At 42.2% G+C, this 27,289-nt stretch overlaps 1 protein-coding gene across 1 annotated transcript; it reads left to right on the top strand.

Moving 5' to 3' along the window:
- Positions 1-245: 245 nt before the first annotated feature.
- LOC114433681 (macrophage mannose receptor 1-like) lies at positions 246-3,795 on the top strand. The gene is made up of 5 exons (XM_028402327.1): positions 246-286; positions 364-423; positions 1,284-1,640; positions 2,000-2,308; positions 2,533-3,795. The coding sequence occupies exons 2-5, from the start codon at positions 372-374 to the stop codon at positions 2,901-2,903; spliced, it is 1,089 nt and encodes a 362-aa protein (XP_028258128.1). The 5' UTR covers positions 246-286; positions 364-371; the 3' UTR covers positions 2,904-3,795.
- Positions 3,796-27,289: the final 23,494 nt, after the last annotated feature.

The following is a 27,289-nucleotide window of genomic DNA, read 5'->3' as shown; positions in this document are numbered from 1 at the left end:
CTTCGTTTGTGTGCAGGTTTTGTAACTGTTATGTAACTTAACTTTGAAAAAATAATAAAAAGTAAGTTTAAAGAGATTATGTTTATTCAAATATAGTTTGACTATCACCCAGCCATACTTTCCAAACATCAGTTAATTATTAACCTCTCACCATAAAGCTTACTGAGCACACATGTACAACATAAGCCCCAGACAAGATATAAATCCTCTGACTTCTCTCCACTGAGACTGATAGTTCTCGGTCATTCAGCAGCAGGCGAAGCTCAGACATAATTATTCCCACTGAGTAACATTTGTTTCTTTCTTTCTTTATTTGTTTTTTAATATAATCAGTTACTTTCATCTTCATTTCTCTGTATTTAGTCTTCATCATGAGTCTTACTCAGGCTGTGAGGGTGACCCTGTACTTTGTGCTGCTTTCAGGTAAGACTTTCTTTCTTGGTTTTTAGGTTGAAAATGTTGTGCGCCAGAATGGCATTAAGGTTTTTTTAAGTCATAAATATTTCTATTTCCAGTTAGGATTGTAATGACATCAGATTACACTAATCACTAATTAATTATTACTGGCAATGAGTTCATTTTTGGTAGCAACCAGCTTTCTAGTGTATTACATCATGACACGACATCAATACACATACACAAACACACACACACACACACACACATATATATATGTATACGTATATATGTATATATATATATATATATATATATATATATATATGTATATGTATATATATATATGTATGTATATATATATGTATATATATATATATGTATATATATATATATATATATATGTATATATACACATTTATTAATCACTATTTAAAAGTGCTGTTTTTGTCAGGATAACTGTTATGTAACCCTTTCCACCCCACAGCCCCCTTATATAAAGGGCTTTTGTATGCACCCAACAATAAAAGCCATAAAACACTGTACTAACCATGTAATAAAATAATCATATTGCATATCAAATTAAAGAGGACAAGCTCTACTACAAGAACATATAGGTAATATTTACACACATCAAACATAACTTCAACACCATGCAAATTCATTATCAATCATCAAAATAAAACTCTCATATCGAAGTCGACCCACTTGCCACATAGTTATTGCTAGCTCTCTGATACTTCAAGTCACACAAACAAACAAGGTGTCATATGAAAGCTGAGACTTTACCAATTGACACTGTTACATTTGTTTTGCTATATTATGAATATTTGGTAAATTAGAATATAAAAAAATGAAGATAATACATTGTCTTACTTTTTTAACAGGATTTTGTCTGTTTCCATTTGCATCACCTCGTCTGCGACAGTTCATTTATTTACAAGACGAGAAGTCATGGGATGATGCACGCAATGCATGCCAGGAGAAGGAAGCATCAGTAGCAACACTGTATGATTACGAGGACGTCAAACTTGTAAAAAACCTGTCTGAAAGCATCCGGAGCATTTGGCTTGGTCTGCGTAGGACTCGACCTGAAATTACCACTTGGTCAGATAGCGCCCCGTACACATTCAGCAACTCAACTAAACGTGACCATGATGAGTGGCAGTGGTGTGAAGCTATTGAAAAGGGCACATGGAAAGCTTACAAGTGTTCAGAGAAACTAGATTTTATGTGCTCTGCAGGTATGTTCTTGTGAGCAAATTATTTTCCTCTGCTTAAAGCTTACTTAGCCGAATAATATTTTATACTTTATTTTTTTTTCATTTAACTGTGTGATTTGACCTCTTTTAAACAGCTTGATTGGTATTATATTTGTGTTGTTTCTTGCTTAAAACTGGTATGCTCATTTTTGCTGCATCTCATTGCATGTATTTCTGTGTCAGTTACCTGTAAAGCACTTTGAGCTACGCCTGCTTGAAAGGCGCCATATAAACAAAGCTTGTTTAAAAGAGATTTAGTTTGGAAAAAGATGTTACAGATTTGAACCACTTTGGTTTATATTATTATTTATATATGTACCGTATTTTGTTTGTTTTCACAGGTAACACTCACAGGGTGATTGAGGGGGGAAAAAAGAACTGGTGCCAAGCACAGCAGTACTGCAGGACACATTACAGTGACTTAGCCAGCATCAGAAATGAGACCGAAAACCAACGGGTGATTGAAACGGGTGGGAACAAAACCTTTTGGATTGGACTCATGCATGACCGATGGCAATGGGAGAACGGAACCTGCTCAACATACAGAAACTGGAAAGACCAAAAGGGCAACTGTTCAATTCTGTTTTTTGGAAGCACTGTAATGCAACAACAAGATTGTAGAAATGATGAAAACATACTCTGCTCTAAAGGTAACAGTTTCACTTGACACTGATCCGCTGTAAACATTTTTTTTAACTGAGAGAAACTTTTTGATGATGTCACTGCAAGATCATCAGTAAACATTTGTTTTCAAACTGTTACTTCTACACACAAAAGCTTGTAAAACTATAAGAGTTTAACGAATGCTGACGTTGTAGCTGTGCTCTGCAGCTATGTCTTAATCTTACTCCTGTCTTTTTTACCTGGTTTTCAGGCACCGTGAGAATCATAGCTGTCAATGAAAGTTACACTTGGGAAAGAGCCCTCGACTACTGTGAAAAAAACCACACAGGCCTGCTGTGGATTAGGGACGAGCATGACAGGGACGCCGTCGCACAGCACCTTAACTTCACCGATGTTCCCGGTCCATTCTGGATTGGACTGAGGCAGAGTCCTCTCTTTGGGTTCTGGATTTGGAAGGACAGAGTGGTTACCTACAGCAACTGGAAGGATGGCAAAACGCCTGAGCCGCCCATGTCTCAGCTGTGTGCTGTCATCAAAAATGAAAACACATGGACTGATGAAAACTGCTTCCTCAAGCATCATTTTCTTTGTGAAGAAGAAGTTTCATTCAATCCAACATAGGATTGATGATAAGTCAGCCAAATAACCCCTAACATCTTGCTTTATTCATTTATTCTTCTCTTTTCACAGCTACATGACTGCCTGGGGTAATTGTATATTAATATTATATAGGTTCATTATATGTCTGTTTTTAGTATGTATTATATATTGTAGGGCAGCACGTACAGACTGTAAGACAGCACTGCTGTTAGCAACAAGAGTTTAGATGAGAGTTTGTTGTGCTTTTGGGGTAATTCACTTTTATATCATTTGAATAATTTTAAATTAATGGTAACTTTTCAAGCTAATTTAGAATTAACAAAGGTGAAATGGCAACAAAAAGTTCCTTTTGATGAAATTAATCAAAATGTATGCTTATTTTTATAAATAATATCGACTGGATCCTTAGGATTTTAATTGAAATGGGACCATCCGGCTTGTTATGGCTTAGGTTATCATTAATGCAACACACTACTTACAGGTAACATAATGCTGCCATCCAGACAACATAATATGCCGGTGCCAAACACCTTCTGCACCTGTTATAGCTAGCTATGCGAGACTAGCTTGCCTGCTGCCTGCAGACCTGTTACCCAGTCAAGAATTATGAAGCAAAATGTGAAACACAAAAAAGTTGTTAGCGTGAATGTTACGGCCCCGGGCCTTTTGGTTATTTTGAGGGTTTGGTTTGGTTGTCACCCCTCTGTTTTTGTGTGGACCTGTCCCCTTTACGTCAGCGTCATGGTGACGAGCGTCCCCGGTGTCCGCTGACTGGCTGACCAACACCTGTCACGAAGACGACTGGACCAATCAGAGGCACTCGCTTAGTTTCTGTTAACCCTATGCACCCTGTTGTTGTTGTTTTTTTCATTGTTTTGCTTTATTTTAGCCATTAAACGCCTTTCTTAACCAATTCCATCTGGTTTATGTTACTCCCCCCTTCCCTTGCAGAGCTGGGTTGTAACAGTGAAAGGAAAAAAAATTTTGATAGTAAGTCACTATTTTAGAGGGACATAGGAGGAAGAGGCAAAAAAATGCAATAACAATTTTACAATATAGCACTGAGAAAGAGACAGATTAAACTGTATAATCTTTAGAGAAGAGGAAGAAGGAGGGAAAGGGAAGAACAAGAAGCTTGGACAACTTCCAGCGACATTATTCACACCGTGGACAAACTTGAAATGAAGGCTCAATCCGTCACACCCTCACTCATCATTACAACTCATCTCACTGTGTGAATGAGTGTGTGTGTGTGTGTGTGAGTGTGTTTGTAGGCCTCTTGATCATTGCTCATTGCAGGGGAACAGACTCTCTCCTAACTTGGCTCAGCTCGCTCCTCTGACCATTATGTGCTGTACATGTACAGGTGCCCGATCATAGCTCATCGAGAGGAATCAGCTTCTCACGTCTCTGCTGCATAAATCACCAGCCAACCGAGGATCCTCCTGACCTGCTGCCAAGCACATTTCTTGTTGTAAAAGCAGAAAATTTTCATTGGCAGGGAACAAATAAGAAACTAAGATATGGCCCCATTTGGGGTTCAGTGCCAACTACAAGTGTAGCATATTGAACCAGGACTATCTACCGACATTAGAGGCCAAAAATTAAACCTAATCTTGTGTCCCAGAATACAAGTCACAACAACGGGTGTTGACTTCCCACCTGGAGTCCACTGAGAAACATGCTGATTCTACTTTATCACACAGGTAGAATACAGCTGATTGTAACATAAAAATGTAGACTTTGCTAAACTTTTTTGGTTTCCACATGTAAATCAAGTGAAGTGACATTTTTAGAGCTGCTTGCCATATTGTGTAAAACCCTCAAACCTTAGCTTGCATCCTAAGGTCCTAGAATGAGTGGATAATGGCATCCAATCTCTTGCTGGTGCTTGCCATTACTTCACCAATGCAATCAACACTAGATCCATGCATTGTAGCTAAGTTAGAGCTTGCTTGCCTGATAATGTTAGCAACGTTAGCATGCAACATGAAATGAAATACTATTTTGAGTGATAAATGGGGTACTTATTCCAAACTCCCACAGTGCATCTGGCCAGGTGGGTACAATTTATTTTAGCTAATAACACTAATAAGTGGCCAAAACCAACTCATGTAAGTTGCAGCTAACCTTAGCTTGGTATTACTACATAATTACTGCCTAAACAGACATAAGAGTTGTCATACTACTTCAGCAAATGTGATCCACAATACAAACTCATGTATGGTGTGAATTTAACACTAATAACAATGGTACAAAGCAGTAAGTAATAGTTGCTAATAATAACTGATGAGTGCATTGATGGTTAGCCAGAAAGATGTTACTTAGCTGTGCAGCCATTAGCCCTACATACTGACATCTGGGTGCCCAGAATGTGTCACACGCTATACAATTCTGACAAAAGGACAACATGAGGCCAAGGTATCTTAATTGCTCCCTGGTGGCTGGCTGTAATATGTAGGTCATAAGCTCTGCCTCCTTCATATTAATGGATGTCACACTAACCCAAATAAAAAGTACTAAAATAATTTTCCCAGAGATGGTTAATGGGTTGTTAGCTACATCTTAATCATGATTATCTGTGTTCAAACATTCCTTTTAAGTTCATATTTGGTTAGTTATGATTAACTAGTAAAGGAGGAAGTGATGTCATGGTCAAAAACCATGAGGGAGGGTGTGCTCAATGTGGGAGTGGGCTAGTGTTTGGGTGGCCCAATGACCATGCAGCTTCACCTCTCAACCTCTAGTGGTCTTTTTTTATCTTTTGTGCAATGCGTGGGAGTGAAACCATATTTATATAGTCCATCTTTATATGCAGTCTATGATGCACAGTTCATAATAAAAAAATATCAATGAATGGACTTTCATACACAATTTGAAAATATTATGTATTTATAAGAGAACTGTCACTTTATGTATCGGTGCAGACTCATAGCAATAACAACAAAAGAATGCTGACTCCATTACATGTGCTTCCCATGTGCTGTTTGACAACAGAGCATTTGTGTACTTGTGCAATTATTTTCCTTCATACACGACACTGTAGCGTTTGGTGTAAAATTAATAATTCATCTCAATGTGTTACTATTGTACTGTCTCCCCAGCGCTCGCTTGTAATAGCAGAATCACAAACCACAGAGCCTCTCTGTGTGCCCCAGATTCCAGACACACAAGCCAAGTGGCGCCGCCTTTAGCTCGGTGACTCTTCAAAAAGCCCTTTTATTTCATTATCATTATTATTTAATAATAAACAAACAAATGACCCTGGGTACATTCTTTTACCATTATTGAATAGTCACGCACACACGTATTATAATGCAATGAATTGATTCAAGATGTTCATTGTAATTCTAGCTGGTCACCACTGGTTACCAAAGTCACTGACTGTGAAGCCCTTTCATGATTAGTATTCCGGTCCAGGCCCTAACAACCTTTTATGAGGTTTCTGCCGCTAATGGCTGATTTCACAATATCTGCATGAGTAATGGCATTTCAGACATGTTCAGCGTAGAGATGACTAATTTACATTAGAAATTGGCCACCAGAGCTGCCATATAGGGTCATAGTAGTTGGATTGTTGCAGAGGTAAGTGTGTGTGTGTGTGTGTGTGTGTGTGTGTGTGTGTGTGTGTGTGTGTAGCTGTCCTCTATTCTCTCCTAAAACCGTTGACCAGTCACAAGTTCAAGTCACAACTGTCTAATTTCACTAATATTCAGCGTGCACACTGTGGATCACTGAAATAAAAGCTCACAATAGAAATGCTTTTCACTCCCTGTCTAACAATTCCCCTCCTTCCATCCTTCATTCAGCATCTCTCCTTTTTTCTCGGGTCTCATTACAGCCACTCCTCTGCTGCAGTGCTCTTTTTACAAGACCATATAACTATCCAACCTCAAGCTGTCCCACTGCTCCTCTGACAACACAAATGCAAATCCCATCTGCGAGCGTGCACTCAGAAATTTAACAAGCAACTAGGTGCAGAAATGTGTACACAAGATACCAGATGCACTGATTTCCCGAAACGTAAACAGGCTGGTTAAAAGGTGAGAGCCATCATTCCTTGTTGATTTCCCTTGAATGTTTTCACATTTTCATCCAAAGAGAGGTGCAATTTTTCTTTCCGAACAAACTCTGTGCTATGCTGTAGTATTTCTTCTTGCACTGCTACAACATACAAATTCTGAAAAAAGCAAACAAAGGGTGACTAAGTGCTACACTGACTCACTATCTGTGGTTCAAAATGGTATGACACAGTGGCACAGACTGGTGGATAGCATGCTAGCATCCTGAGATTTCCCCCTCACAAACTGCCCCTTTAAGGCCACACAAAAGTAAACTCAGTGTTGTCTTAAGTGTCTGGAATAATTCATGTATCCCTGCCATCATGCCTCGCTTCATTTAACTGCTTAATACATTGAGGAAATTGTGCCCAGTTTTATTTTAATTGTATTATTATTGTGGAGGTTAGAAGTTAAAGACGGCTAGCAGAGCCTATCTCATAGTTAATTATGTGTATTTCCACAAATAATTTAATTGGTAGGATATTATTAACAGCTTAATGGCAGTTGTCTGCCTGTTCTTTGCAGCATGTTTACTCGCATAATAATCTTTTCTGTTCTTAAGCATGTATGAGAAGGATCAAAATAACTAAAACCTTTTCACCATTGCCCAGCAACCAAACTTCTTGTTCTTCTACATCTTTATTATTATTATTATTATTATTATTATTATTATTATTATTATTATGTACGTTTTTTGGCTCAGCATATTTAAAATACAGATGCATGCACACAGAGGTTTGTCTAAACCACCACTGAAGACACTGTGACATAGATCAACAATCCAGGCATGTAAAATGGTTGAAGCGGCTGTCACATGCACTTGACAGATGTCTGGTGGTAGTTCTGTTGATATATGAGAATGCATAATTGCCTCTTGTTGTATGTATGTATGAAGTTGCACTGATAAAAATCCTTATTTCAAGGTCACAGCAAGCTGCAAATTTGCTGTTGACGATAACACACACCAACCAATATCTATGATGATAACTGCCATGACAAAGACTGACGGTCACTGTAGCCCGACCACTATGTCCATTATGACTTGTTATTCCACTGACTCTGTATATCTGTTTTAAGAGGTGCTATGCTATCAGCATTCGCTAGCATTGCAGTAAACTCACACATCTGAGGCCATTAGCTGCTATCTACGCTGTTGTTTCCATTTCTCAAGGAGTTGTACAAGAGATGGTAGCTTTAATGGCTCAGGATGCTGGAAGCCACTTTTCACTGGACAGATACAGTTAGCTTGCATGGTTTCAAGCAAATCTATTATTTTGATAATGAGAAGATTAAAGCTGATTTCTCTTATACGAACCAGAAATGAAGGTTATATGAAAGGTGACTGCTACTGTTTGTGAGGTAGACAGAGGGACAGAGCCAATGGATTCACAGGGTTTTAGGAGTCATTAAGTGGTTTTACATGTTGCCACGTACTGTATAGTTTGATTGACTGTATCTCCATGTAGACTGGACAGGCAGTAGGCAGGGACGATCAGATGAGACCAGCACAGAGGAAGTAGAAGAAAGACCCTACTCTACACAAATGTAAATTCCTACATCTTCCTACAGGCAGCCCAGCCCACTGCTTGTTATTGTGCACAAATGTACAGTATGTACTTCGGCCTCAAAAGGTGAAACATGAATATACCATGTATACCATAATGATTTGTATTAGGTGGCGATAAATACATGTAATGCAAGTGTGCCCCCAAGGACTAAAGCGACCTGTCTCTAATTTAAAGTGCCAATGATGGGGAGAGCCCATTCTAAAAACAGAGCATGGTGCAAACGTTAACCTTTAAATGAAGCGGAGACATCAAACAACCCTCAAGCAGCCAAGACATATGATGTGTATAATGTTAGAAGATGGCACGGCCAGAAATATGTTGACAGTCAAAAAAAAAAAAAAAAGTGGCTGCTTTGAAGAAATTGATAGGCCACAATCTGATATAAGCTAATATTTTTCAGGTTAGCATTTTGCTATCAGCTGTTTGCCACATTTTTAATTATGGCCAATTATGGCTAACTGTGAAATAGGCCATTATTTAGTGGATACCACTCAACAAAGTCCATGCAGACGCAACAAAAGCACATGGAGAAGCATGTATGCACATATAATATGTGCATACAACAGCTACACACACTTGCTGCTGAGCTCAGCAACCATGCAAGCTCAGCTCATTACTCCCTTTTTAGATTTTCTGCTGATATTTCACAATTCATTGGTTACGTACTTGCTATATGTATTAGGACATTTGGAGAGAAATGTTTGGATTTATTTATTGATTGACAATGGTCATTTATACAGACTGATTACACTTAAACTCCACTAAAAGCTATGCGACAATTGATGTGTTACATGAACACTTGAAACATTTTTGGTGAAATGGCCTTGTAACAAGCCTGGGCATGTTGCCCTCTCTGCTAACACAATTGAGGAGAATAACTGAAATTGCAGAGGATGTTGAGAATCAATTGTCAGAGTGGCTTAGTGAGTCCCTGTGGCAAGTGGATGAGTCCACAGATGCTAAAAATCCGGGCGATTTTACTTGCATCTATCAGGATGACTTCCAGGAGGATTTAGTCTGTTTTTCATTGCTGCCAACTAAAACAACACAGCAGGAAACAGTCGTTCAGTAAAGTGAGCCGGACATTCTGTGTGGGCGTGTGAACCAGTGAAGCATCTCTTTTACAAGAGAGACCATTTACTGCAAGTAAAGAAATATCACGGCTGAGTAATAAAGACCATTTGGAAGTGTTAAAAAATGTAGTTGCCCCTGCAGCCTATAGGGGCTGGCTACAGAATCAATTCCCATTGACTCATATTTTAAAACAGCCAACTTTGCAGCAGAAATAAACAGCCTGGTACTGTTCTATACTACTACTATACTTCGTCCATAAGAAGATGATGTTGGTGTTGTCATTTAAAACTTCACTAATGGATAGTATGCCAACCATTACCCTCACTACTGACAAAGATCAAATGCTGTCAGTATAATTACACTTAACTCCTGCTTTTTGACTATTGTTAGCAATTGTCTGGTCCAATGTTCTTTATTGTACCTCTAAGATCTGATAACTTGTGTCAGACATGAATATAACACACAGCTACACTGATGCTAATGGTCTTGTGATCGTTTTGCCCAATGTCATCCAAGTTTCATTTTTGCCTGGGGTTTCATTTTCACTCACAGTTGGGGTTAATATTAAAAAAAGGGAAAGGATTAGGTAACAATCGTGAATTTTTTGGCCTTTAAAACATGTAGACATGCAGCAGAGAAATTATGCCCATGGGTTTTGTTTAAATAGTGACTTCATTTTTTTGTTTTCCTGATGGGGACAGGCTGTTTTGTGAGATGGTTGTGACGGCAACACAAGCAAGTGTGTGACATCAAGAGTAGTCGAGAAAGCAACTGCAGTAACACTCTACCTGTAAATGACTAACATTTGCTGTAGATTTTGTCTTACAATTGGTTATTGAAGTAAAACTGTAGCATGGACATGAAGGAGCCTCTTAAGCTGGGGCTGCAGCTACCTGCTATGCAATGCTACTGACTGGAGGCGTCACTGCAAAGCAGCATAAACCTGTGTATTGGCAAACCTATGTGATATTTTCTGTGGATGACTGTGATCATAAAATGTTGTCGGTAGAATATTAATAATCTATAAATCAAATTCTATAAAGGCACCTGACAGACACGGAAGTGACCTCCTCTGTAGAAAGACACTGCATCTTGTTTTACACTTTGATGTAGGGATACAAAGGGGTGGTGCAACCTAGAGCTCATTTTTATTTATTTAAATTACTACAATATTAATTTTTCTTATCTGCAGTTTGTATTCAACCACATTCTCCTCGTTTCCTTCCATCATTTCCCTCTCTTTATGTTTTGTTCAACAATGTGGGCATGCATGCATGCAGCACAGCTGTAGCTCTCAATGGGTCCCTCTCCCCCCATCACACACAGACACACACACACACACACCACGTGTTGACTTCCGCTACAATGGGAAAGGACCATGCCACCTAACCTCATGTGAGGTTGAAGAAAATGCAAGTTTGGTTGCCACAGCAAGTTTGTTTTTACCAAAAAACAAACTCTGCTGTCACCATGGTAACAGCAGAAATGGTTTCTCTATCTTGTAATTTGTAGGAGGAGTAGCATTTTGCAGAAGACATGGAAAATGTTTAATATCTTTAATATTATAATATTTGCAATTATTATTGACGGTTTCCCCAAATGTCCTGAATGAGCTGAATCTTTTTGGATGCATGGCAACATCATGTAACATCAAGTAGCATCAGTCTGTCACCATGGTAACAGAAGAAGAGACCTCAAAAGTCCCCGGTCATTTGAATATTTGCAATTATTATTGACGGTTTGTCCTGAATGAGCTGAATCTTTTGATGTTTGAATGGTTTGAATCGGCCCATGCATTCTGAAGATATGCTGAGCCAAAAAAGTACAGAAAAATAATAATAATAAATAATAATAATAAAGAAAAGAAGAACAAGAGTTTGGTTGCTGGGCAACCAAACTAATAAAGAAAAGAAGAATAATAAAAATAAAAAATGGCAGGGAGTTCCAGATTTTGGGCACATAGACAGCAAATGCATGGTCACCCTTTGTGATTAGCTGGGATTTGGGGACTGATAGGAGGAACTTTCCAGAGGATCTCAGGCAGAGTTCAGGCTCATGAGGGATTAAAAGGTCCTGCATATAAGAGGGGGCGAGGCCATTTATTGCTTTAAAAACCATCAGTAAAATCTTTACGTTGCAGTAGTCTAGCCTGGAGGAAATGAATGCATATATAACCGTTTCTGAGGTGGGGGAGGAATGGTCGAATTTTTCTTAGTTGCCTTAGCTGTGCGAAACAGGATTGAACAACCTTGGTTACTTGAGTGTCATAGGAAAGTTTAGAGTCAAAGATGATACCCAGGTTGCAGGCCTCAATGCATATATTGTTAGACCAGGTGCCAAGACAGGTGGAGAGGTGGGCAACATAACTGGAGTTGGGGGTGGAAGGTGTAATGATGATCATTTCTGATTTAGCTGTTGGGTTTTCCTAACGAGAGGACCCAGAAGCAGAACAGAGGCAGAGGGTTGCTTAAGTTCAGTTTAATGAGAAAAGAAATAACAAAAGGCGAATCCAAAAGGGATCAGTTCACAAAAGGCTATGCTGTTCGGCGTGGCTGGCTAGGAGCTGGCTGGAGGAGCAGTCAAACAGGTTGGTTTCCTGGCAAAGAGAAAGAGGGAAACAGTCACTGAAAAAGGCTGAGAATGCTCAGATCCACGATGAGGAGAATTAGTTCTCAGGAAAAGCTGTAACTGACGAGTTACCAACTACGTAGACAATCCAGCGTCGAAGCAGAGAAGAGCTCCGGTATAAGTAGAGAGCAGAGATGAAACGAGGTGCAGGTGTGCCAACCTCCAGCCAGCAGGTAACCACGCCCAGCACTTCTGAGGAGAGACATGCCTCCAAGAGGAGGGAGAAAAACAGAAGTCAGCACAATCATGACAACAAATAAGGCCCAATCCCCATATCATAACATTAGCATCATTTAACTGTAAGAAATTGCTGGACATCCTTTTCTTAAAGGTAGGGTAGCAGATTTCATTCTGATGCACTTTTTGTTAAATTAGTGTAACTTCTCTTTACAATCAACTGATTAGTTCGGCAGTTTCGCTTTTAAACGAAGAATATGAATCATCTGTGGAAGCTATAAAACACTAAAAACATCAGCCAATCCTGCGAGGCACCCCTGTGCGGAGTATTGGCTGGTTGTCACTCTCTTCCTGCTCTGCGCGCACCAGAGAGGTATGTGCATGATGGCCGAAGTCACAGACTGATTGGAAGGCGTGGCTTCGGGGTGAATTCCGAGAGAAATAGTGTGTTTACTTTCAAAATCTGGCTGACTCTCACTGAGTTTTCAAAATCCCCTACCCTACCTTTAATTTCTGTTACACAGGACAAGATATGTGAGACATCAGAGCTACCGGGTGTGAGTGGTATATAGAGTTGAATGTCGTCGGCATAACAGTGGAAGGTAATATTGTGTCTGCGCAGGATATCACTGAGGAGTAGCATGTAGACAGTGGAAAGAAAAGGACCTAGTATGGACCCCTGGGGCACACCACAGGACAGGGGGCAGACACTGAGGATGTATCACCCAGTCTCACAGAAAAGGACCTGTTAGAACCTGTCTAAGGTGAGGTGAACCATTCTAGTGCCACTTCACTGACTCCAACAGTGCACTTTAAATGGCTGATTAAAACATTGTGATCCACAGTGTCGCTGAGGTCTAGGAGGATTAAAATTGAGTGCAGACCAGAGTCAGCTGCCAACAGAAGGTCATTTGAGAGATGAATGATTTATTACTGATAGACAACAGTGGCGCAGTGGTCACATCACTGATGTGTGTTCTTGGGGAAGACACTTCACCCTAGCCTGTGGCGCGCCTTGCTAGTCATTGTATGACACTGCTTGGCAGCAGCCGTAAAGAGTTTCCCTCTGGGATTAATACAGTATCTAAAAAAAAAAAATAATCTCCTTGAGAAAATAAAACTCTAGATTTACTGTATGCTAATGTTAAAGAGGCATACAGCTCCATAGCTCTCCCTCCCTTGGGCAGATCAGACCATAGCCTAGTCCACCTCAAACCCCAGTATATACCAGCAGTACAGCGGCAGCCGGTGACCACCAAAACTGTACGGAGGTGGAGACCCTGCAGGGATGTTTTGAGGTGACTGACTGGGATGTGTTCTGTGACACCCACGGTGAGGATGTAGACACACTCACAGAATATGTTAATTTTTGCACAGATTCTCTAATCCCCACCAGGTCAATACGCTGCTTTCCAAACAATAAACCATGGGTGACAAAGGACATCAAGGCATCACTCAACAGAAAGAAGACAGCCTTCTTGAGTGGAGACAGAGAGGAGATGAGGAGGGCCCAGGCAGAGGTGAAGGAGAAGATTGGAGAGGGCAAGGAGAGCTACAGGAGGAAGCTGGAGAGCCAACTTGCCCGGAACAACTTGAGGGAGGTATGGAGTGGCATGCGAACCATCACCGGCCACAATAGGATCTCCGACCAGCTGATGGATGGAGATCTGCAGGAGGCCAACCAGCTGAACCTGTTTTTCAACAGGTTTGATAGTCCACTCCCTGACCACCCTCCCCCTCCCCCTCCCTGTGATGCACCATTAACACCTGTCGATAACAACAATGTACCTCCTCCTCCCCCTCCCCCTAACCATACTAACCAGTTTCACCTCCCCATCAATAACATCACCCTGCCCCCCTTACCCCACCTTCCATTAACAACCCCCCACCCTCCCCCATCAGATCTCTCTCTCTGCTCTTCTGTGTCCACAGTTACCATCACCACAGAGGATGTGAGGAGGGAGTTCAGTCGCCTACGACCGGGAAAAGCTGCAGGACCGGACGGACTCAGCCCCAGAGTACTCAGGGACTGCGCCACACAGCTGTGTGGGGTCTTCCAGCACATCTTCTCCCTGAGTCTGAGCCTGATGACTGTCCCTGCCCTGTGGAAGACAACATGCCTTGTTCCTGTGCCCAAGACCAAACATCCAAGCACACACTGCGACTACAGACCAGTTGCTCTGACTTCACATGTGATGAAGTCTCTGGAGAGGCTGGTCCTGAAACACCTGCGTGCTGTTGTGGAACCATCGCTGGACCCCCTGCAGTTTGCTTACCAGCCCCGTATTGGAGTGGAGGACGCCATCATCTACCTGCTGCACAGAGCACACACCTACTTGGAGGAGGCAGGTAACACTGTTAGAATCATGTTCTTTGATTTTTCCGGTGCGTTTAACACCGTGCAGCCTGCCCTTTTGAATAGGAAGCTCCTGGACATGCAGGTAGAGACCCCACTGGTCACCTGGAACACTAACTATCTTACAGGTCGACCACAATTTGTGAGGCTGAGGAACACCGTCTCGGACACGATAGTGAGCAGCACGGGGGCACCCCAGGGCACGGTACTGTCTCCATTCCTGTTCACACTCTATACATCGGACTTCAGACACTGCTCACAGTCCTGCCACCTGCAGAAGTTCTCGGATGACTCTGCCATTGTGGGCTGTACCAGCAGAGGTCGGGAGGCGGAGTATATGAGTGTGGTGGACAGCTTTGTGGAGTGGTGCGGACAGAACCACCTGCAGCTGAATGTCACAAAGACAAGAGAGCTGGTAGTGGACTTCAGGAAGCACCAGACACTCCCTAACCCGGTCAGCATCAAGGGTACCAACGTGGACATTGTGGACAGCTACAAATACCTGGGTGTCCACATTGACCACAAACTGGACTGGTCCACAAATGCAGAGGCAATATACAGGAAGGGACAGAGTCGCCTGTATCTACTGAGGAGACTCAGGTCCTTTAACGTCTGCCAGACCATGCTGCAGATGTTTTACCACTCGGTGGTCTCCAGCGTCATCTTCTACGCTGTAGTGTGCTGGGGCAGCAGGATGAAGACGGCCGACACCAACAGACTCAACAAGCTCATTAGGAAGGCTGGCTCGGTACTGGGAGTGGAGCTGGAGTCTGTGGTGGAGGTGACGGAGAGGAGGATACTGAGGAAACTCCTCAGTATTCGTAACAACACCTCTCACCCCCTGCAGGACACACTGCTGTCCTACAGGAGCACATTTAGCGGTAGACTGAGACTACCGAGGAGCAGCACAGAACGCCACAGGAGGTCCTTCCTGCCAGTGGCCATCAGACTGTATAACTCCTCCCCTTTCTGTAGGGAGAAGCGCTAGATAATCATGTCAGGCATCACTGTCATTCCCTCCACTTGTCTATATCATGTTTACTTAGCACCTTACATCTCCATATTTGTATCCAGGTATCATATATTGTGCTCATACTGCGCACTGTACTCTTATTTTGGATTATAGTGACACTTATACCTAGGGATGTCCCGATCAGGTTTTTTTGCCTTTGAGTCCGAGTCCGAGTCATTTGATTTTGAGTATCTGCCGATACCGAGTCCCGATCCGATACTTTCAAAATTCTCCACAAGATCAATAAACTTTAATTTCTAAAGAACATTTAACCCTGGAAAGGCCCCAATCACCAACTTTATTATTATTATGATTGTTATTATTAATGATATTAATATTAATGTTGATATTATTATTATGAGTAGTGGTAGGCCTATTACCATGGTTTATCTGAGCATAGTCAATGGAGTTAAGTCCAACCAACTAGCACGTCATGAGCAACAGAGCCAAACAACACACACTCTCTGGGAGTGGGCTCACCTGTATGCACATGTGCTTGTGTGCGCACGCGTTTGCATTTGCATGTGTGTACACGCATCAGGTCGCTGCAGGCCGCTGCGGTGGATTTTACAAACGCCACCATGTAGACAGAAACACATAGAAACTGACAGCAGAGATGGCACCAGAGGACTGGGCAACTAGAATGGGTGGCGCTCATTGACAGTAAAAACTATGGACAGAGCCTCCGTGACGTCACCCGTTTGTTTCTGAAGAGCCGTTTTGAGGCTCGGTGGGAGGTTCCGGGACTTGATGACCGCCGCCATGTTGGCAGCGTCACATCAACTAAAACTCCGATTATGGACAAAGAGGGGGAGCACGAGCGGGGTTTAGGGGGGCGGGCGATCGTGGAAGCAGGAAACTCACACTGTGATACGTCAACTGTCTGTCACTCAAGCGGCAACGCCCATAATTAGGCGTAATTTTAAGTCCGAATACAATTGAAACGAGTGAGTTGTAAAAAAATTCACCCCCCCTACAATTGACACTAGCAGAGAACCTATCATCTGAGACCAGAGTGGTTTTTTGTACCAGGCTGTAAACATGTTTTTTTCTGCTGTGAAGTCGGCCATTTTAACATGGGAGTCTATGGGAAATTACTCGCTTTTGGAGCCAACCCCCAGCTGTTGCAGCGTGAATTACAAGTTTTGACACTTCCGCATGGGCTTCCACTTTGAGCCCCGAAGGTTGCCGCTTGGTGGCGCTGCAGAGAGCGCCGCCAGTGAGAAGGCAGAGAACTTCACTCGTACAACGCGGACTCTCTCTGAGAGCAGGTTCTATACATGAGCAAGTTTAGTGTCGTGGTGAATTGTGGCAAAGTGTTGAAACGGTGTTGAGCAGCTTCACAGCTGTGTTGCTGTAACGTCCAAGCCCTGCAGCACTGTGACGCACCGTGGAGACGCAGACAGCGAGCTGACCGTGGTCTGCTCAGAACATCCCGTAAACGTTACACAAGGAGTTAAAAAATAAGAACTACCTGTTGATTTGACACATTTTAAGACAGAAGCCGCGGGCCATATAAAGTTCAACGGCCTTTATACGCTACGACGCATCGGAGTGACGCCTTTTGTCATCCAGTCTCTTTGGCAGCGAGAGGGAGAGAGAGAGAGAGAGAAAGAGAGGAAAACAAACCAGCATGCAAATGTAATTTATCGCAGCGGAAAAAACTTAATTTATCGTGCAATTAATTGATTTATTGTTTATCGCGACAGGCCTAGTCATAGCCACCCTGCACAGAAGGCGTTAACTTTGAGAGCCCTAATAAATATATATCCGAGTCCTGATCGGGAGGTAACAGCCGATTCCGATCGAGTCTGAAATCACGTAATCGGGCCCGATTTCCGATCACGTGATCGGATCGGGACATCCCTACTTATACCTATACTCTGTACTTAACTGCATTTATTGTGACTTGATACCTCTGGCACAAGAATTTCCTTCGGGATTAATAAAGTTTTATCTTATCTTATCTTATTGCAGCCACAATGTCTCACACTATGCCTGGTGGAAGTTGAAGAGTTGAAGGACACTTTTAAGGTGTAAAACATGTAACCGCCTCCTGCTCGGTGGAGAACCACTGAGAGCTGTGTCAGACCTGTTCATGTGTTTCTCTCCATGCAATTGCTTGCAATAAAATATAACTTTTCAGTGATCATTTCAGAGTCTTTTCAGAATCTTTATTTTTTGCCACGACAAGCTCCTACTACAAGTATTAACCACCGTGGCATTGTACCTCCCAAAAGTAGGGGGGACACAAGAGACATTTTCCCATTAAACATGTCCTCTAAGCAGCCACTGTCACTGCCTGACTTTTTGCTTGTAAATGATTCAAACAACTGTTGCTGCAATAAGAACACATCCCTCATTCTTAATGTTAAGTTGGTTATTTCTCCTTTAAAAGATTCAATTATTCAATAACAGCAGCAGAGTTAGAATGTTGGTGTTCTATTGTGAGTCATCAAAGCATGTGAGTGTATCACAGACACACAGAGCTGCAGAGAGTTCAAAGGTCATTCCAGATCATTCCAGATGAAAAAAAACAGCTCATCAGCTCTTCTTCATTTGTTACCTTTGCGTCACATGTGTGTGTAACATGAACAGCTGTTGTAGTTTTTACTGTCTGTAGTTTTCATGGCTGCTGTTGTTGTCTTTATGTCCGGTTTGATCTATGTTTTGTAGTTTTTGGTGCTACTTTCACAAAGAGGAACACATACAGTCTTTACATGTGTGACCCTCGAGGTTTATTGCACAGTAAACATGGTTTAATGTGTGTTACCTGCTGCTGTTGATCATATGAACAGTTTGCTGGTTTTATGCTAATGTACAAATTGTAGAAATGACTCCTCCCTCTTTACATTTTGGAGCATGCACTGTGTGTTTGTGGCATGTTTAGCAGCAGTGCATGTTGTTGTAAAATAATGATTTGATATGATACTCAGAGCACAAAGAATATCATCAAGTTGATTGGTTTGAAGACGAATATGCTGTTGTAGTTTTTAGTGTGTGTTTGTAGTTTTTCATGGCTGCTGTTGTAGTTTTTCTGATCTGGTTTTGTAAAATAATGATTTTGGATGTGCAGTGTGATATTTCAGATATTATTCTCAGAGCACATATATTAGCTGTTTCTGAAAAAAAATGTCGATACAAAGAATATCGCCAAGTTGACTAGTTTGTAAATGAAGAAGTTCCTAATCCACTTTAAAGTTGTTCTTCTGCATTTAGCTGTTGTCAAAGTTATGTCTCCTCAACTTGACTTCATTTGTTTCACAAGTGGTCTTGTTGGATTTGACTCCAGGACTAGACTTGGATTTATCTCCAGGACCAACCTTGTTGGGTTGATGTCTTCTGTGCAAGACATCAACATCAGGTCTAGTTTTTTGTGTTCATTTCCAGGACTGTTCCTGGAAAAGACACTTTTAATAGTCGCCAGCAGTGTCTTTTGGGTTTTATTCGTGCTAAAACCATTATTTTCTCTATCACTGCATGACTTGACAGATCACTTGTCAGGTATATTCCCACAATTGGACCTCATCGTCCTCTGCAGAGGGGGTTGACCTTCCTCTGCTCTGTCCTGCTGACACACATCTGCCTGTCCAGGCCTGTACCACATTGAGCATCCTTCCAGGGCGTTGTCGTCCCTTTGGTCACAATCAGCATCTTCAAATACATCTTTAAGGCTGCTGCTTGTAGTGTCAGCAGTGTTCTCAAGCCTTTTGACCTTTTCAGAAGAGGATGAGGAGGAAGAAGGCTCATCATCTTCTTCCTCATTATCCTCTCTGGGTCTTATTTTGGTTTGATGAGGCAGGGCATCCTCTTGTCTGTCCTGCTGACACACATCTACCTCACAGGGTTCCTCATCAGTATCTGTGCCACTATCAGAACTGTTTCCCAATGCGACTATATTTAAGTCATCCTGTCTTTGGCCTTCAGGCTGAGGTTCGTCCTCTACAATATCAGGTACGAGGTCATGAATTCTTTCCAGATGGTTGATGTTGTCCCGGATGAATTCTAACATTAGCTCATATAGTTGGGGAGGGAAAAACACCAACATAGGAAAGATTTCTAAATATATATCATGTATACGGATCAGTAAGCCTCGCAGTTCATATTGAATTCTTAAGTGACGTGGTGTATCTCCTCCATCAAGTCCACCTCTATGATGTTCAGGTTGATCGCGTGTTCGGCTTTCGTCTCCGCGTCCGTCCATTTATGCTCCAAAGATTGTGCAAAGGATAAAGCAATAATACTACTGTGCTTCAAAAAGCCTCAAAAACTTCCGAGCAATGACGGTATGTTGCAGGAGAGCTCCAGGTACAGTCTAGGTTGTGATGTCACAGTGATCACTATGACATCACAACCTAGATTGATAGGAGTGTCATAGTGATATCATACAAACACCTTTGTAGTGGTTGTTATGGCAACCATCTTGTTTTGAGGTTAACCATAAATCTGTAGCAAAAGATCTTGCGCTGCAGTGATCAAATAGCTCCTTAAGGATTAGTGGTAATTGTGATTTAATGCACAATTAGGGGCCGGAGTGTAGGAGCTATTTTGCCAATTTGTTTATTTGTATAATTTGTTTATTATTGGGTTAGTTTTGGGGTATTATTTAGCATGTTTATTTAATGGAAATTTGTTATTGATTGTTTAATTGTAGCTATTTAGTGTCACTAGGGGGCACCAAGGTTATTTAGGTAAGCACTGGACACAGGTAGACCAGAATGCACCTGGGTGGGCAAATGGTTTTTACCAGCACAGGAGAGACAGCAGGAAAAAAGTTTGTCTGGTTGTCTGCCTGAACGTGAACTAAATAAACCTGCCATCAAAAGTGATATTTTAAAAATGGACATTGAGTTTTTTTCCTGCATGCGTAAACCAAATACCCACGGTGCACAGAAGTGATTGTTGTTTTGTTTAGTTCAAGTTTCAAAGATTATTGACAAATAGTCAGTACAGACCACATAACTTTTCCAAATTAAAAAATGTTTCTGAATGGCTTAGGAGAACTGGCCTCAGACACAGCAGGGACAGCACAAGAATAATAAGCTTCAAAGGATTAACATGACAAAGCTGAGAGGATTTCCTCTGCTGTACAGTGGCAATAAAGTGAGGCCTGAGGTTCTGCAGTATATTTACCTGTATTTTTAGCTTCAAACAACAAACCAACCACCCAATATGAAGCCTTGGTACAGGTGTCAGACCCATCTCCATCCCCTGTATAAGAATACAAGATAAGAATACCGTCACTGTCTCTGATTGGTTTAGACCACAATATGAGCCTGATGTGTGTCCACAGGGAGACTTTTATGAGTCACGGAGAATGTATTTCCGTCTAACAGCTGGTCGAAACAATGGTTTCCACAATTCCAAGTGACTTATTCGCAATGTTTCACAAATTAGTGTTAAACTGAGAAGCTTTAAGGAAGCAAAAAACTCAGACAGACAGCAGCCCCTCTATCTGTTTGTGCTAATGGTCTGATGGAGGACTTCTCTGTTAGACAATAACAGGAAACCAGCTGTTTTTCAGTGGCTGACAACAAAAGTGTGCTTTCATTTTCTAAACGTTCTCCACAGAGAATCAGTGCTGGCCAGCAATTCAAAAAAAATAAAGCAATTCAGAGCTCTCCTGCAAAAAAAAAATGGGTGCCTGTAGTTTTCCCAGTCGTCCCGGAGGTGGTGCTCATGTGACGTCCTCTCTCAGCAGCAGCTAAAAGTGGCGGCGACAACAGCGGCAATAATGGCGACAGCAATGAAACGGTGGCAGCAATATAGTACAGTTTTTTACAGTTTTAACTGATGTTTTCAAACTAGTGAACATTGGTTTTACTGGTCCTAGGTTTATTTGTGGAATGCAGTATAATAGAAAGAAGAAAGGAGAGGGCCAAGTTGCAAATTTTTCAATGGCAGAAGCCAAATTGGCAACTTACTCAGAAAGACCGAATACAGACTGGTTTCTCACATGATGTTGTGGCTGTGTGGAAGTTAAACATAAAAGCCAGATTAAGGCTGGAGTTTTGCTTCCACAGAGCCATGGAGGTCATTCTTCTGTGGAGTGGTTGTTTAGTTTCTCCAATGTACAGATCAGAGCATTCCTCACTGCACTAGACTGCATATATCACATTGCTGTGTTTCTCCCTGGGAATCTTGTCCTTCGGGTGAACCAGTCTCTGTCTCAGTGTTGTCATCGGTTTGAAATGGACCGGGATGTCATGGTTGTTGAAGATCCTGCGGAGTTTCTCTGATACTCCAGACACATATGGAATGGAGATGTTCTTTCTCCATCGGTTGTTGTCCTTCTTCTTGTTGTTGGGGGGTCTTGTTTTTGTGGCTTTGATGAGTGCCCACCTTGGGTAGCCACAGGTTTGCAGGGCCTTCCTGATGTGGTGTTGCTCCTTCTTCTTCCCCTCTGAGCTGGTTGGTACAGTTTGTGCTCTGTGCTGCAGGGTCCTGATGACTCCCAGTTTGTGTTCCAGTGGGTGGTGTGCATCAAACAGCAGGTACTGGTCAGTGTGTGTGGGTTTCCTGTACACTTCCACATTGAGGCTCCTGCTCTCCTCAATGTGTACTGTGCAGTCCAAGAAGGCCAAATTGTTTTCCCTGGTGTCCTCCCGAGTAAACTGATGTTGTTGTCCACTGCGTTGATGTGTTCTGTGAACCGTTCCACTTCATGGGGCTTGATTTTGACCCAGGTGTCATCCACATATCTAAACCATTGGGGGGGTGGTTTCAGGAAAGGAACTCAGGGCTCCTCTGTCCACTTCTTTTATGTAGAGGTTGGCCACAATAAGAGACACAGGTGATCCCATCGCACAGCCGTGCTTCTGTCTGTAAAAGTTCCCATTATACTGGAAGTAAGTGGTGGTCAGGCAGAGGTCCAGCAGGTCACAGATGTGGTCTGCCGTGAGGTTGGTTCTTTCCTTGAGTGTTATCAAAGTTAACAAACACACAGCACTAAGTCATACCGTCTAGGTGTGCTACCGCCACGAAGTTGACCCTTCGCCAACGCACAGGAAATGGATGTATCTGTGGCTGTATCTCCCACATACTTTATCCTATGTGGATAAAAAAAAAATCAGGCATGCAGAGCCACTGATTTTCCATGTTCCACACCTCGTATGTGAACTCCTCCTCCTAGGGTAATACTCTGAAGACATGGTTGAGCAAAAGTTATCAAAAACGCAGCTCGATATTACACCCTGTGGGCGGGGCAATGCCGCAAAGGTGACCCTTCGCCACCATAGAGAAAGCAGCTGTGTTTCTTGATTTATTGATCCTACCTGCCTCTTACTCTATCATGACATCAGCCCCTGTGCACCTTTTCATATCACCTTATCGTCATCTGCGGGCATGGCCAGATGACTCGGCAGCGCCCCCTAGAATGAGATCTGAGTCTCCGTCTGACCTACAGACACAAAAATTGGTGCACATATGTATCACCTATAGACAACAAAAAGTCTCATGGCGATCTCTCAAATGCACAGATAAGCCCATTTTGCAAAACCTGCGCCATTTTTCACTCTCCGTACTTTTACGGTATGTACTGTTTTTATTGTATTTTATTTAATTGTATTTCAATAATTTTAACATATTATAATACAATATGTTTTAACATATTCTTTCATTTATTGTTTTTTTTTTATTTTTTTATTTTATTTAATTGAGCTTTCATATGTTGTAGTACAACAATCACCAAGAAGATTGGTGGTGGTAGAGGTAGAGTCCTGATAGGTCACTTTGGATGTATTTTATTCCTGGAGAACAAGTTCCTAATCCTCTTTAATGTTGCTCTTCTGCATTTAGCTGTTGTCAAAGTTACAGTATGTCTTCTCCACAGGTTGTGGAGACAAATTTGACTTAATTTGTTTCAGAAGTGGTCTTGTTGGATTTGACTCCAGGACTCGACTTGGATTTAACTTCAGGACTAGACTTGGATTTATCTCCAGGACCAACCTTGTTGGCTTTATCTCCAGGACCATGTACTTTATTCCTGGATAAGAAGTTCCTAATCCTCTTTAATGTTGCTCTTCTGCATTTAACTGTTGTCAAATCTTCTATATCTTCTCCACAACCTGACTTGACTTCATTTGTTTCAGAAGTGGTCTTGTTGGATTTAACTTCAGGACTAGACTTGGTTTTATCGCCAGGACTGGCTTTGTTGGCTTTATCTCCAGGACCAACCTTGTTGGGTTGATGTCCAGTACTAGACCTGTTTATTTTACTGTCTGTGCAAGACATGTTGGGTTTATCTTCAGGTCTAGTTTTTTTGTGTTCATTTCCAGGACTGTTCCTGGAAAAGACACTTTTAATATTCGCCAGCAGTGTCTTTTGGGTTTTATTCGTGCTAAAACCCTTATTTTTCTTATCACTGGATGACTTGACAGATGACTTGTCAGGTATATTCCCACAATTGGACCTTATCGTCCTCTGCAGAGGGGGCTGACCTTCCTCTGCTCTGTCCTGCTGACACACATCTACCTGTCCAGGCCTGCACCACGTTGAGCATCCTTCCAGGGGGTTGTCGTCCCTTTGGTCACAATCAGCATCTTCAAATACATCTTTAAGGCTGCTGCTTGTAGTGTCAGCAGTGTTCTCAAGCCTTTTGACCTTTTCAGAAGAGGATGAGGAGGAAGAAGGCTCATCATCTTCTTCCTCATCATCCTCTCTGGGTTGATGAGGAAGGCTTATTTTGGTTTGATGAGGCAGGGCATCCTCTTGTCTGTCCTGCTTACACACATCTACCTCACAGGGTTCCTCATCAGTATCTGTGCCACTATCAGAACTGTTTCCCAATGCGACTATATTCAAGTCATTCTGTCTTTGGCCTTCAGGCTGAGGGTCCACCTCTACAATATCAGCTATGTGGTAATGAAATCTTCTGATATGGTCGTGGATGTTGCCAATGTGTTCTAACACGTGCTCATGTCGGTAGAAAGCCGCCAACATAGGATTGTATTGTAACCATATGTTATGTATACGGTTCAGTAAGCCTCGCAGTTCATCTTGAAATATTAAGTGAGGATCTAGTAGTGTATCTCCTCTATCAAGATATTCACCTCTATGATGTTCAGGTTGATCGCGTGTTCGGCTTTCATCTCCGCGTCCGTCCATTTATGCTCCAAAAATTGCGCAAAGGATAAAGCAATAATACTACTGTGCTTCAAAAAGCCTCAAAAACTTCTAAGAGTCTTGATCGGTACGGATCCAAGCAATGACGGTGTGTTGCAGGAGAGCTCCAGGTACAGTCTAGGTTGTGATGTCATAGTGATCACTATGACATCACAACCTAGATTGATAGTGGTGTCATAGTGACGTCATACAAACACCTTTGTAGTATTTGTTATGGCAACCATCTTGTTTTGAGGTTAACCATAAATCTGTAGCAAAGGATTGCTCTGATTCTCCAGAAATTCAGAGCAGTCCTTCATATCAGCGTTCAGCATAGTTTCTAAAACTAAATAAAACTAAAACTAAATTTTTTTTTAAATTAAATACAACTTGAACTTGATGGATTTTCCATTATGCACACTATGTTCGAGCACAAGGTTGTTCTTCAGTGCACCTGGCACCTGGACACACTAGGCCGGAGGTCAATGATTGATTTTATAGTCGTGTCGTCTGACCTTTGGCCGTGTGTCTTGGACACCCAAGTGAGGAATGTCCAGGACAAGTCAAAAAACAAACTCTGCGATCCTGAAAATTTTAGTATCAATCCGATGCCAAGTAAATACAGTGTATGTATATTCGTGTTTGGGGATCTGCCTCTTTCTCCTCCCTCTGTTTACTCTGCAGCTTGAGGTCTTTGGGCTCTGCTGCTTTATGTTTGTGTAGGTTGGAGATGGCAGAGAGGAAGAGGAGCGCTTTTTGGAGTTATTTCACAGTGACAGAAGAAGAGGAAGAAACTGCTACTTGTGAGGTGTGCAGGAAAGTGACATGCCACTGTGAAAACACAACTAATTTACACGAGGGAAACAAGACCATTTCCATTTTTCGTTTTTTTTTTACTTAAAAAATAGCCGCAAAATATAAAGACCCTAGTGGCTCTAGTGAAGAGAAGAGGGCAGTTAGAGATGTCTCAGGGACAGTGAAAACAACTGCGTGCTGATAAAAACAACCATTCAATGAGCTATTCCAGTTCATCTGGATGGAACGTTATGTAAATCCTAAAGTGATGTTTATGGCCGATCTAAATTATATACTGGCTGCTTCATGAAATCCAAAGGAATGATCCATGTCAAATGTTGGTGAAGCCCTGCAAATCTTTCCCGATGATAATGGAAATCTTCTATCCAGATAACCTGTCCATGAAAACACTTGTCAAAGAAAACCACAGAGTAGCCATTATTTGATAGCAGATATCAAGGGTGAGGAAGTTCCTCTGTCCTGGCCACATGATGTTAGATCAGAAGTAGAAAGCCCTCTTCTTTTGCTATCTACTCACAGAGTCTCATGATCATCCAGCGGCTTGTGCAATCATTCAGTCCAGATATAGTATATGCAGTTACATCTGGAAGTATAAAACCTTCCAACAATATTATTCTCCCATCAAGTCATTGAAAGAAAATGTAGAGCTGATAAATATCCTATCCTTATCTTTTTCCAAGCTGGCGCCGGATACGGATGCCCTGGTGTTTTGGTACGCTCTGTTTTGTTTGTTTTTGTGCGTAAACTCTGCGACTGCATGCTCTTACATGAGAGAAGAGCTCATGAACATCAGATATACCACACCTGTGAACTTATTTCCAGTTTTTTTTAGCATCTACTGCCAATTTACTACAAGTTTTAGTTAAAAAAGTGAGACGCCGACGCAGGGGGAAAGAGCTGGTGTGCCTCCGCAGACATGGAATGCGCACACCGCTAGTTGGGATTTTTCTCTTTAACGTACGCCCACTTAGCAACAAAATGGATGAGCTGACAATGTTGATGAGAAGTAACAGGGACTTTTCTTCATCTTGTGTTTTGTGCTTCACGGAAACCTGGCTTTGTGGACAGATACCGGAAAACAAAATTACAAAGACCAGTTCAAACAAAAGGGGACCCAAAGGGCAGTAGTTCAGGGGGAAGCTCAAAATGGCTCTGTGGCTCTCAAAATGACTCTGTGAGACCACAGAGTCAACCCTCCAGGGTTCGGTTGGAAGACCACCAGAGACGGAGACGCGGACCCTCCTGAGTCTGGGCGGAAGACCAGTGAGGACGAGATGACGGACCCTCCTGGGTCCGGACTGAAGACCAGCAAGGAAGGCGAGGTGGACCCACCGGGGTTGTGGCGGAAGCTGGGGAGCGGTGGTCCACTAAGGATAGGACAGGAACACGGAGGAGGTGGCCCGGGATCAGGACAGAAGGTCGGCAGAGACGAGGAGGACCCTCCAGGGTCCGGGCAGATGGTTGGCAGAGATGAAGAGGAGGACCCATCGGGGTCCGGGCAGAAGACCAGCGCAGAAGAGGAGGACCCTCCAGGGTCCGGACAGGAAACCAGAGCCGAAGAGGAGGACCCTCCAGGGTCCGGACAGGAAACCAGAACAGAGGGTCCATCAGGA

The sequence above is a fragment of the Parambassis ranga genome, chromosome 3 (assembly GCF_900634625.1).
Source record: "Parambassis ranga chromosome 3, fParRan2.1, whole genome shotgun sequence".
NCBI lineage: Eukaryota > Metazoa > Chordata > Actinopteri > Ambassidae > Parambassis > Parambassis ranga.
The sequence above is the reverse complement of the archived record's forward strand: the minus strand, read 5'-3'. Positions and strand labels throughout refer to the sequence as shown.

Coding starts and splice junctions, on each gene's coding strand:
- LOC114433681 (XM_028402327.1), top strand. CDS start 372: ATGAGTCTTACTCAGGCTGTGAGGGTGACCCTGTACTTTGTGCTGCTT. Junction 424..1,283: donor GTACTTTGTGCTGCTTTCAG/GTAAGACTTTCT, acceptor CTTTTTTAACAG/GATTTTGTCTGTTTCCATTT. Junction 2,309..2,532: donor AAACATACTCTGCTCTAAAG/GTAACAGTTTCA, acceptor CCTGGTTTTCAG/GCACCGTGAGAATCATAGCT.